Genomic DNA, 13539 nt, shown 5'->3' with positions numbered 1-13539 from the left:
CGCGGGTTGTAGAGGACAGAGGTACCTGATCACACGTAGCATCTGATGAAGAGGCAGATTACGACAGGACGGGACAAGGGTGAAGCAAACGAGAATCTGACAAAGACAGAAGCAGAAACAGAGAGAGAAATAGAGACCTAATCAGAGGGAAAAAAGGGAACAGGTGGGAGAGAGTAAACGAGGTAGTTAGAGGAGATGAGGAACAGCTGGGGGAAGGAAAGGGAGAGAAGGTAACCTAATACGACCAGCAGGGGGAAACGAAGTGAAGAGAAAGAACAGGAACAAGACATAACATGACAATACATGACAGTAGCACTCACTTCCGTCATCATGAAGTGCTTTGAGAGACAAGGACCATATCACCTCCACCCTACCTGACACCCTAGACCCACTCCAATTTGCTTACCGCCCGAATAGGTCCACAGACGACGCAATCGCAACCACACTGCACACTGCCCTGACCCATCTGGACAAGAGGAATACCTATGTGAGAATGCTGTTCAACGATTACTACGCTATCATCCAGAAGGAGAGGTCAGTACAGGTGCATCAAAGCAGGGATCGTGAGACTGAAAAGCAGCTTCTATCTCAAGGCCATCAGACTGTTAAACACCACTAACATTGAGTGGCTACTGCCAACACACTGACTCAACTCCAGCCACTTTAATAATGGGAATTGATGGAAATTGATGGAAAATATATCACTAGCCACTTTAAACAATGCTACTTAATATAATGTTTACATACCCTACATTACTCATCTCATATGTATATACTGTACTCTATATCATCTACTGCATCTTTATGTAATACATGTATCACTAGCCACTTTAAACTATGCCACTTTGTTTACATACCCTACATTACTCATCTCATATGTATATACTGTACTCGATAACATCTACTGCATTTTGCTTATGCCGTTCTGTACCATCACTCATTCATATATCTTTATGTACATATTCTTTATCCCTTTACACCTGTGTGTATAAGGTAGTAGTTTTGGAATTGTTAGGTTAGATTACTCGTTGGTTATTACTGCATTGCCAGAACTAGAAGCACAAGCATTTTGCTACACTCGCATTAACATCTGCTAACCATGTGTATGTGATAAACAAATTGGATTTGATTTATATAATAATTTTAGCTGAAAAGCACGAAGTCTTGAATTTTGCGTTGTTTTGTATATCAACTCATACATCCTGTACCATGGAATCGGTACATAAAAAAATCTCTTCCCAACTATTTTGCAATCTGTATGGCACAGTTGTCAACATCCTGGTCCTCAAATGAAACTTGTATACTTTCCTATTTATACTATTTTTTTTATTCCTCCGCCAGTTTTGATCCTTTATATTGGGCAGACAGACCATTTCCCTACCTCTTCCCGCTGCCACCTGCCTCCTCCATTTTGGGGCAATGCTGTAATCAATTGGTTGTACTCTTGGATTGAGCAGACCTTCCGGTACAACTCCATGAAGGACATAACTCTACCATTACAATTTACAATATAATTTAAGAACAAAATATCCTTTTCCATAAATACAGGTATTTTATCAACCCTACACATTTGAGTTCAGCCATAATATTTGTTGTAATATTTGTTGTATCTTTTCAGGGGGATGACATTTAAATTGTAGCCAGCTCTGCAGTGCTTGTTTGAAAAAGACAGATACTTTGAAAAAAGTATAATTTTCTATTAATCGAAAATTAGACATGGCAATCTGCACAAAGGCTAAAAGGCCATTTTTAAACAATGGATGAGCTTTTCTTATTAATCTACTTCAGAACCATTCAACGTTCAAATAAAACATTTGAATGAGTGAAGCTTTTAGAGAGAGGTTTAGTGCTTTTATATTTAATCATCTCAACCCACCCAATTCATATTCATTATCTAGATAGGCTCGTTTTATTTTGTCTGGTTTAGCGTCCCAGATAGAGCGAAATATTTTTTGCTCATGATTTGAAAAACGAATCATCAGGAGTAGGCAACGCCATGAGTAAGTGAGTAAACTGAGATATGACTAAGGAGTTAATCAGGGCAATTTTTCCATAAATAGACAGGTATTTACCTCTCTGTTTTTAAGCCTTGGATTTCTAATCCTCTAATGTTGTTATTGGATCTGATTTTAATAGCTAGCATTTCGAGGGCATAACGAATAGATATGGTGACATCGGACACCCTTGTTTAACGCCTCTTGACAATTCAAAACTCTTGAGAAGTAACCTTTATTTACTATTTTACACCTGGGGTTGCCATACATTATTTTTTCCCCATTTTATAAGAGAATTACCCAAACTGAAAAAATCCAGGCATTTATAAATAAAATCCAGTCTTTATCAAATGCTTTTTCACAATCCGCTATAAATACCATTCCTGTCTTCTTATATGTTTCAGGATGTTCGATCAGCTTCTTGATATGCCACCCCTATGGATGTGGATGGATAAGGAAAAATGGCAAAGGAAAGATGCTTGGCAAAGGAAAAATGCTCACTATGTAAACAAATTTGTGCACACAATTTGAGAGAAATAAGCTTTTTGCGCGTATGGAACATTTCTGGAGTCTTTTATTTCAGCTCATGAAACATGAGACCAACACTTTACATGTTGCATTTATATTTTTGTTCAGTATTGAAAGAAACAATCTATACCATGAAGTCTAAAGAACTGTCCGTAGATCTCCGAGATAGAATTGTGGCTCAAAGTTGAAGAGATTGACTTCATCATTACTTGTTTTTGTAAGAGGTGTTGACAAGCTGAAGGTACCAAGCTGTCTGTTTAAAATACCAGCACACAGCTCTGACACCCATGCATACCCCACAAGACATGCTACCAATGGTCTCGTCACAGTCCCCAAGTCCAGAACACACTGTGGGAGGCACACAGTACTACATAGAGCCATGATTACATGGAACAGCAGGGATTTGTGAAGTAACACAAACATAGGCACAGACACATGTTTACACACACATGACAACATACGCACTATACACACACGTACACATGGATTTTGCGTTGTAGATATGTGGTAGTGGAGTATGGGCCTGAGGGCACACAGTGTGTTGTGAATTCTGTAATGAATGTATTGTAATGTTTTTTTAAATTGTATAACTGCCTTCATTTTGCCAGATACCAGGAGCTTAATCGGGATCTATAATAAATACAAATATACAGTGCATTTGGAAAGTATTCAGACCCCTTGACAATTTCCACATTTTGTTACGTTATAGCCTTATTCTAAAATTGATTAAATAAATAAAAAACATCAATCTACACACAGTAATATAAAAGTGAAAACAGGTTTATAGAATTTTTGCACATTTATTAATTATAAAAAACTACCTTATTTACACAAGTATTAAGACCCTTTGCTATGAGACTCAAAATTGAGCTCAGGTGCATCCTATTTCCATTGATCATCCCTGAGATGTTTCAACAACTTGGAGTCCACCTGTAGTACAATAAATTCAAATGTTTGGAAAGGCACACACCTGTCAACACTGTACAAGGTTCCACAGTTGAAAGTGCATGTCAGATCATAAACAAGCCATGAGGTCGAAGGAATTGTCTGTAGAGCACCGAGACTGGATTGTGTCGAGGCACCGATCTGGGGAAGGGTACCAAAACATTTCTGCAGCATTGAAGGTCCCCAAGAATACAGTGGCCTCAATCATTCTTTAATGGAATAAGTTTGGAACCACCAAGACTCTTCCTCTAGGAAGCTCTAGCTTGCCGCCCAGCGAAATTGAGCAATGATGGGAGAAGGGCCTTGGTCAGGGAGGTGACCAAGAACCCGATGGTTCTGCAGAAAAGAATGGGAGAAACTCCCCAAATACAGGTTTGCCAAGCTTGTAGAATCATACCCATGAAGAGACTAGGCTTTTTATTTATTGACAAACATTTTTATAAACCTGTTTTTGCTTAATCATTATGGGGTATTGTGTGTAGATAGATGAGGGAGAAAAACTATTTAATCAATTTTAGAATAAGGTTGTAACGTAACAAAATGACTTAATTTAAGACACTATGTGTTCAGTCTTGCTTTCTGTTGGTTGAGAGGGAGTATATAACCCTTTAAACCTGGCTGACTGGCATGAGGACAGAGTGAGCGACTGCATCTCCATTCCTCCCAGCCCGCTCCGAACACTGCTCCCTTAATGGTAATGTATTGCTTCCTGAAAGTGGGAGTCAGAGCACAACCAAAATTCCAACCGTCCTTTTCTCACTCCCTCTAAATCGCTTTCATTCAAGCAATTCATTTTGGGCCCTCAGAGATCAGGATTAAGGACACTTATAGTGACTTAACATTGTTGGAAAAGTCTGTATTTCTCCCACATATATCCAAGGGACAACTGAGAGGTTGTGGTTTGAAATCAGTGTAATGAAATTGGGCCATGTTTTTCAACCATGGTCATCTGTAGTCTCAGTTAGCCTAATGTTTTAAAGATGTGTGCATGAGAGAGAGAACTATAAAAGTGTACAACTATATAACTTTACTATAAAAAGTTAGTGAAAGAAGCAACCAAGAAAAATCCATGAGATTCAAATGAGCTTTTCAGACTTTGTCACAGACAACATAAACGCTCCACAATAATGAAAAATGTTCCCCCCCCCCTCCATAAGTAGTTTGTTTTAGATGTTCTTATTTACATATTAACATTCACATTGGTATGAACACAAAAATCACACAGAAACAGATTGACAATATCAGCAAACATGGCAGTATTGCGTATTTCTTTTTATATACCACTTCATCACATCACGTTCATTTGATATTAATCGCTTCCTTCATCGATTAGTGCACATAAGACGTGACATCTTTTGATGACCAGAATTGCCAAACACACCTGTTTTGTCCCCCTCGTAACTTATCCCAGACATACTTACCCCAAAATTGGTATAAAGACTATTACGCAAATACATTGAATATTGCTTGAAGAATTCAGTATTGATATTTGGACAAAATTGCTTGAGGTTTCCACGGCTCAACATGGTGATCAACATTTCGGACAAATGCTTGTGAAAATTAGATCGCTACTGCAACTCTTTCTGCCAGCTTTGAGACATATTCCATTGGACTTTTACAGAGGGGAATATTGCTGTTGTGGGACTACAACTGTTGACAAACAAAAAATGTCCTCAAACTCCCATTAATACAGTAACAATGACATAAATCTGGGCCAGTAGGCCTTACAGCATCTCAATATCAAGACATCCGATTTGTTAGAATTTTGCAGACAGCTTTCTTAGGCTTACAGGTGGCAATTTTTTTATGTGGAAAATGGGTATGAATAACTACAAAATGGCTGCAATGGGAAACACTACTGCAAAATAATTATATTCAACTGGAAAAACAGTTTCAAATTAAAATAAATCAGCATATAAAACTTTTCAAACAAACTGAGATAACAATGAAATCTTAGAAGTCAGCAGCATCATAAAAACTCTTCATTCAATATTTATGCAGGGTTCTAAAAGGCAGAATTGCCCTGTGTGTACCTTGAGATTATTTTTCTCTGAGTTGACTAATGTTGTGAAAGTGCTTTCAGCACTAGAGCGAAGCGAGCTTTGAACCTTCTACACTAGCGCTAACATGTGCCAGCCCTAGCCTAGCATGAAGATGTGCTAGCAATATCTGTACATATATTAAGTTCTGATCACACCTCTTCTATGCTACATAAAATCAGCTTTTCATTTTGGTTTTCAGTGCTTGCAGCTTTAAGACTTTCCAGATCATTCCCTTATCAGTGCAAATTACGATAAAAAAATAATTAAAAAGAGAAATCCCCTCCCTAATCTCCAATAAAGAATTGTAACACTAAAAATAGTCCACCATTGTTTGTTTCAACTACACATTTGTACAAACATCTTTGACACAAAATGGTAGATTTCCCAAACAAAAAACATTGAATAAAATGAGTGGCCATTTTGAAGACTACCATAGAAAAACACCACAGCCTTGTGGTTAATTACTGGAATAGCAATTGTGTAACTTCTAAAACAGACCAACTTCACCACAGAATTTTTCACATAGTTTCCTGAGTTTAAAAGACAAAGTCACACTCAATAGCTCTGAATCCATGCCTGACAAATTGTTGCTTGTTGTTACAGAATGCTCTTCTGAGAATTCCGAATAAGCATATATGCATCTGGAAAATTTGTCCCGTGCCAAATTATTTAATCTCATCTAGTCCACACAGTGTCCTTCATATTGCCACAGGACTGCATATTGCACTGCGAATGTTGCTATGAATGAGGAGTTGGGCATGGACAGTCCTTTGGGGAAGACTAAGAAGCTACACCATCGGGTGAGCTTCCATCTCCCTCACCTTTCACTCAGAGGTTTGGCAAACCAGAGGACAGGTTGATTGAGTTAAGGCTGTATTGTGAGGCAAGCCCTATTACAGGGAAGTAGTCAGCCGAGATTTGGGGTGGTCTGCTCAGTCCACAGCCAGTTCACAGGGTAGCTGCTGGACCAACTTGGCCTGAGTGTAGGCCTGGAGGAAGTCCTTGTAGCGGGGCGCACAGCCCAGCCACGCTTCGCCGAAGTGTATGCGGCCGGTGAAGAGGAAGCTTCCTGCCCCGGGCCGGACACCACACTGCAGCAGGGTCCTGATCTCGCCTGAGAGGGTCAGGCGGCCTGTCCCGGTGAACAGGGCATATTTCTGGCGAAATACTCCGGTGGTGCTGACCTTTATTACCGCCGCCCGTAACTCGCTGTCCTCAACCACCGCCTCGATGTTACCACGCACCACTGTGGGGGAGAAGAGACACCAGTTAGTCACAAGCTCTTATTGCCCAGATTAGTTTGTAACAGCAGTTGCAAATATAAAGATCATAATTCAACAAAATGTGGACTATGTTGGAGGAAATATATTTGAATTAATGTACTTTTCTTGAATACCTGCTCTTCACCTTCTAAAAACATTTTTGAAACTGCTGGGAAACCAGTCATGTTTTCGCTGTAAAAAAACAGCTGAAGTAACTAGGATCCTAGCCCATCAGAGGCTAATGTTAATTAGAGTCAGTTAAATGAGTATTGGAGAACTTCCTGGAACAGTTCCATAATCCCGGCATAATTCAGCCCGATTATTTCTGAATTAGAGCCATGCGGATTAGTCCACTGCACTGTTTCGGGGGGGGGATTAGTCCACTACAATATCTCAAGAAGGGGGGGGGGGGGTCAGTTTCACCTCTGCATAGTTCCACCTCTGCATAGTTCAGAGGGATGAGAATTTGGATCACTGTCAGCCCAACCTTAGAGCTGGGGTACCCTCACTTTAAGATGAGTCGACAACCGATTTGTAGTTCCTGAATCGTGACACAAAATTGTTACTTTTTTTGTTTGAAACTGAATGGCTTTTGTATTGAAGTAAATGTAGTTTGAATTGGGGTAGAAATGCAGTGACACCAAACTGCAGAGGTGGGACCAAGTCACTATTATTCGAGTCACATGGAAGTCAAAGTCCGAGTCTCCAATGACATTAGGCTCAATATGCACATGTAAAGCTCAGTATCTTCCGTTTTGAAAATGAATCACCATTTATGGCTGTAATGACACGCCACATTTGCGCAGCGATTGTTTGAGAACCACTGATCGATATAGAGAATAGATTTGCTGTACAGCTATAGGATCAGGTGAAGCGCAAAATGTCAAATTGTAGAGAGCGGATCGCCATAAATCTTCAGAGGATGCAGCTTTCAAAGACTCGGCCACTATTGGTTGACCTGTCATGATATATTGTTTGTTTGATTTTTTTGCTCTTGAAGTGCCACAAAATAAGTGACAAACCCTAGACAGATCATTTCAAGTCCCCAGTCTCAAGTCAAAGTCCCATCTTGAGGCTCCAAGTCAAGTTATTTTTTATTCAGTATCAAGTTGAGTCTCAAGTCATCCAATTTGTAACTCGAGTCCACACCCCTGTGAAACTGTTCCTTGTCTGGCATGTTATAACGGCAGCACGGACAACAACAGGAGGTTGTAGAAGAGGAGAGCTCACCAAAGTCACTGGTGCAGACGGCCATAAGGAGCTCTGTGTTGTTACAGGGTCTGCAGGCACCTGGGAGGGGGGGGGGGGGAGAGAGAGAAAGAACCAGTCGGTTGGAGCTCCACTAATCAAACAATGCCAATTCCATCCACTCTTCACCTACTCCCTTGTTTGATATTGTAAATCACATAAAACAAAAAAGTAGGAATGACATGGTTAAGTTATTATATTATTTCAAAGCTTTATGTAAAAAAAAAATTTTTTTAAAGTTGAGCTTTAACCTATCCTGTTGCACACATAAAGGACACAAAAAAAGGGTGGAGATGAGCTTATAAAGAAGATCAAATGCTCTGGAGGCGGGATATGAATAGCCAGAACAAACCACCATGCAGAGAGATACACACCGCAGTGTTCAGACAGTGGCTACTTTTGCGGTTCTACTCAAATGATATTTAGCAACACTGGACTAAAAAGTTGATATCTTTAAGTTTGTTTTCACTGTATTCGGTTAATCATATACAATATATATAGCCTAGCTGATTTGATGCGGTCAAGCGACCATCCCTCATCACTGTCAAACGCTCCCTAAAAAACTTCAGCGAGCAGGCCTTTCTAATTGACCTGGCCCGGGTATCCTGTAATGATATTGACCTCATTCCGTCAGTAGATGATGCCTGGTTATTCTATAAAAAAGGTGCTTTCCTCACCATCTTAAATAAGCATGCCCCATTCAACAAAAAAAAAATAGAACCAGGAACAGATATAGCCCTTGGTTCACTCAAGACCAGACTGCCCTTGACCAGTACAAAAACATCCTGTGGCGTACTGCATTAGCATCGGATAGCCCCCACGATATGTAACTTTTCAGGGAAGTTAATAACCAATATACACAGGCAGTTAGGAAAGCTAAGGCTAGCTTTTTCAAACAGAAATTTGCATCCTGTAGCACTAACTCCAAAAAGTTCTGGGACACTGTATAGTCCATGGCGAATAAGAGCACCTCCTCCCAGCTGCCCACTGCACTGAGAATAGGAAACTCTGTCACCACCGATAAATCCACAATAATTGATCATTTCAAAAGCATTTTTTCTACAGCTGACCATGCTTTCCACCTGGCTACCCCAGTCAACAGCCCTGCACCCCTCATTGCAACTTGCCTAAGCCTCCCCCATTTCTCCTTCACCCAAATCCAGATAGCTGATGTTCTGAAAGAGCTGCAAAATCTGGATACATACAAATCAGCAGAGCTAGACAATATGGACCCTCTCTTCCTAAAATTATCCACTGAGATTGTTGCAACCCCTATTACTAGCTTGTTTAACCTCTCTTTCTTATTGTCCGAGATCCCCAAAGATTGGAAAGCTGCCGCAGTCACCCCCTTCTTCAAAGGGGGAGACACTCAAGACCCAAACTGCTACAGACCTATATCTATCCTACCCTGCCTTTAAGGTCTTCGAAAGCCAAGTTAACAAACAGATTACAGACGATTTAGAATCCCACTTCTCCGCTATGCAATCTGGTTTCCGAGCTGGTCATGGGTGCACCTCAGCCACGCTCAAGGTCCTAAACGACATCACCGCCATCAATAAGAGACAATACTGTGCAGCTGTATTCATCGACCTGGCCAATCACCACATTCTTACTGGCAGACTCAACAGCCTTGATTTCTCAAATGAATACCTTGCCTGGTTCACCAACTACTTCTCTGACAGAGTTCAGTGTGTCAAACCGGAGGACCTCTGGCAGTCTATGGGGGTACCACAGGGTTCAGTCCTCGGCCGACTCCTTTCTCTGTATACATCAATGATGTCGCTCTTGTTGCTGGTGATTCTCTGATCCACCTCTATGCACCATTCTGTATACTTCTAGCCCTTCTTTGGACACTTAACTAACCTCCAGATGAGCTTCAAAACCATACAACTCCCCTTCAGTGGCCTCCAACTGCTCTTAAATGCTCTTTCGCTGTCCACACCTACCCACTCATCCAGCATCACTACTTTGGACAGTTCTGACTTACTTGGACAGAATATGTGGACAACTATAAATACCTAGGTGTCTGGCTAGACTTACAAACTCCCCTTCCAGACTCAGATTAAGAATCTCCAATCCAAAATTAAATCTAGAATTGGCTTCCTATTTTGCAAAAAAGCATCCCTCACTCATAATGCCAAACATGTGGGGCGGCAGGGTAGCCTAGTGGTTAGAGCATTGGACTAGTAACCGAAAGGTTGCAAGTTCAAATCCCCGAGCTGACAAGGTACAAAATCTGTCGTTCTGCCCCTGAACAGGCAGTTAACCCACTGTTCCTAGGCCGTCATTGAAAATAAGAATTTCTTCTTCACTGACTTGCCTAGTAAAATAAAGGTAAAAAAAACACAAAAAAACACTGACTATCCTACCGAGCCTAGACTTTGGCGATGTCCTTTACAAAATAGCCTCTAACACTCTACTCCGCAAATTGGATGCAGTCTATCACAGTGCCATCCATTTTGTCACCAAAGCCCCATATACTACCCACCATTGCAACCTGTATGCTCTCGTTGGCTGGCCCTCGCTTCATATCCGTCGCAAAATCCACTCGCCTTACAGCTGACTTGCTGTAACTGTTAGAAACATTAACTTACACGACCTACAACATGGTTAAGCAACTGTTTTACATGCAATATTTGCTTTATGGACTTCACCAGATGCACATTGCTCACCGGTTTTGTGATGAAACAAAGGTGTGTATGGTTGAATTTATTCCACCAATGTGTGACTTGTCTTTTTGTTGTCTCTGCCTTATTGTCCATCATGGTGGTGTATGAATGGATGGGTTATAGAGCAAACAACGAAATTATCACAAAATAGGTTTGTTCCTGGCTTGACTTCCCCAGTGATTTTACCCACACACCACTACCAAACCCTGACTGCATTGAATTGACTGCATTGTACAAAAACACCCTGGCATTTGTTTTGGCCTTGCAAGTTGCTGCCCTTGCAAGTTCCAATAAGTACACCCCCCAACCCACCTAGTTGCCCCCTCCACACATTCCTCTTCTTAGTGAAAATGTCTGATAAATGACATTCCTGCTTCCTCCCTGGCCCATAGAGAACCTCCTCACATGCCCAACCAACTGTGTGTGTGTGTAGACTCTAGAGTGGGGAGGGGGTGTATTCCTAGAACCAAGCCTCTTTAAAGAGGGGCCGCTCAACAAAAGAGGGGAGCATCTCAGCTGGGGCAGAGGTCTCCCTGTCGCCAAGGCAATGGCAGTAATCTCAGAACACTCTCCATTGAAAGGAGCTGTAAACTCTGGAGAGAAGGCTCCACATACTGAGCTTTTGTCCCCCCCTCCTCTCTCCATTCGCCTTAAAATCTAAACCAGGGGACAGGGCCTGTAGGCCTATGCTTCCAGGGAAACTAGAGTACACTTCCCCCACTCTACTCTGCCTGGACACTGAGAAAACAGAAAATAAACACCAAAAAGCAGGTCTGTTTGTACGGAAACATCTTTAGGGGGGGGGGGGGTTTGACAAAATATAATGGAATATGACTCAGAGACGCACACAAAGAGAAATACAGGAAATATGTGGGGGAGAGGAGAACTGAATCATCGAATCTGAGCTAAATCAAATTCTAAAAGTTGTTTGTAAGGCCCATCGACTATCAAGGAGCATATTCAAACACTATTTTCCTTGCTTTGCGTTGAGAGAAATCTTTATAGGTCACGCTTTTATGTTTATCCATTTCAGCCCAAATTACACTTCCATGACCCAGACTGATCCAACATGGCTGCCTCCCTCCTAGGTCCAACTCACCTTCATTACTGCTGACGGGGTTTGAGTCGAGTGACAGGCGCACAGTCCAATCCCCTCTCAGCTCGTAGCGGAAAGATGCAATGCGGCGGCTGATGTCCTGGTGGGGAGTGGCCTGGAGGAAGAGGGCCACCTTCTCGCCGGGCAGGCGGCTGAAGCAGCGCACCCGGGTTGGGGGAGACTCCTCCAGACGGTCCCCTACCAGGAGCTCCAGGACCCCGTCTCTCTCCAAGTAGAGCTGGGCCCCGTGGAAGTGCTCGGAGGGCTTGACGCAGGCCGTGATCAGGCCCGAGCTGCTTCCCCCAGGTCCCACTGCCGCAGAGGGCAACCTGGGGGACAGGGTGAGGCGGAGCGCCCCCTTAGGATAAAGCCAGTCCAGAGCACCCTCAGAACAGTGGAGGGAGATCTGCTCCACACTGCCTTGCTGCTGGGACAGACCACTGTGGGATGGAAAGATAGAGGGAGAGAAAGGAGATAGTTATACAAGTGGACTTCCATGACTTCCAAGCCAGACAGACTAGTCCTCAGAAGTTGTCCTCTTGAAAATTGGAGTCACCAATATACCGCTTGTAAGGAAATTGCACTAAACCTTGCAGGATATGTGGTTTTGGTGTAGGGCTTTAGATGTGGGGGAAACTTGAGGGACTGAGGGAGAGCTTGCAACATCAAAGAAATCGGGCTAAAATGAATGACAGATTAACCTTTCAAGCCTGCGATTTTTCATGGAGTGCATTTCACTCATTTTAAGTGCATCGTTTGAAAACTATTAAAACATTCTTTCAAAATGCACATTGAACTGAGGTTTCCATTCACAGAAAAAAAGGAGTGCCGCCTATTGGTCACCGAAGGACCGCGTCCGTGCCATGTGGAATTAACATTTTTTTTAAATCATAGAGTGTTATGCTGTTAATCTCACTCTGCAAGACTGTAACCCCAAAGCGCGCGTGATACTTTGTTGCAAAGGCACTGGAAACATTTCATTGCGCCCAACAACTGTCTGGTCTTGATCCGATTAAGGTCTGATAATTGACCACCAACGCTGAACGGAAGTCTTCAAGTACATTCAGAACGAATAAAAAAGCAATTTTATTTTGCACCTTCCTACATTTGAGAAAAAAATCTGAAGGTTTCGCCATAAAACAAATCAAACTTGAATAAATCGTTATAAAGTGATACTTGCCTCCCCCTCCAGCTGCATTGGTCTTCGGAATAACTGGACAGAGCGCAGTCAACAATGGGTAAGAGTAGGATCCAAACTTTGTAAATCCAAGAAATAGCCATTTCCTTCAGTACGTGCTACAAATGAGAAAAACGTAAATGTTCCAAAGATGCAGTCCCTTCAACCTTTAAGCATGGGAATCTCCACCATCTCTATCTAAGCAAATTGTATTTTTGCTGTTCTTGGCAACCTCCATAGCACGGTACCCTCCTCTTCTTGCTGATTTCCAGCTACAGTTTTAAAGGAGTGTCCCTACCTCTATTCTGACTCACTGATCCTAGTGCATAAAGAGAGGAGTCGTCTGAAGGTTTTGTCTTTGAGCAGAAGTTGGTTGACCAATCAGAGTTGGAGAGGATCAACTTTAAACCACTCACATGATAGAGGGGGAGGAGTGTGCTCTGTTGCATGTGACAGAAGAAGAATGATCTATCAGTATGCAATCATAAACTGTTGGTAATAGATAAGAGGCATTTACCATTGTGTCAAACAAGCGTGCGCAAAGTAGGACTATAATGAATTGCTTGGGCAGAAATAGG

General features: G+C 42.0%; 1 protein-coding gene across 1 annotated transcript; it reads right to left on the bottom strand.

The window, feature by feature from the left end:
* Window positions 1-4479: 4479 nt before the first annotated feature.
* LOC115143967 (meteorin-like) lies at window positions 4480-13297 on the bottom strand. The gene is made up of 4 exons (XM_029684476.2): window positions 12965-13297; window positions 11788-12224; window positions 8002-8061; window positions 4480-6755 (listed from the first exon to the last, which is right to left on the bottom strand). Exons 1-4 carry the CDS (start codon window positions 13063-13065, stop codon window positions 6442-6444), a joined length of 912 nt encoding a protein of 303 aa, XP_029540336.1. The 5' UTR covers window positions 13066-13297; the 3' UTR covers window positions 4480-6441.
* Window positions 13298-13539: the final 242 nt, after the last annotated feature.

Source organism: Oncorhynchus nerka, linkage group LG16 (genome assembly GCF_034236695.1).
Source record: "Oncorhynchus nerka isolate Pitt River linkage group LG16, Oner_Uvic_2.0, whole genome shotgun sequence".
Lineage (NCBI taxonomy): Eukaryota > Metazoa > Chordata > Actinopteri > Salmoniformes > Salmonidae > Oncorhynchus > Oncorhynchus nerka.
Note: the sequence above shows the minus strand (reverse complement) of the source record. Positions and strands in the feature narration are given on the sequence as shown.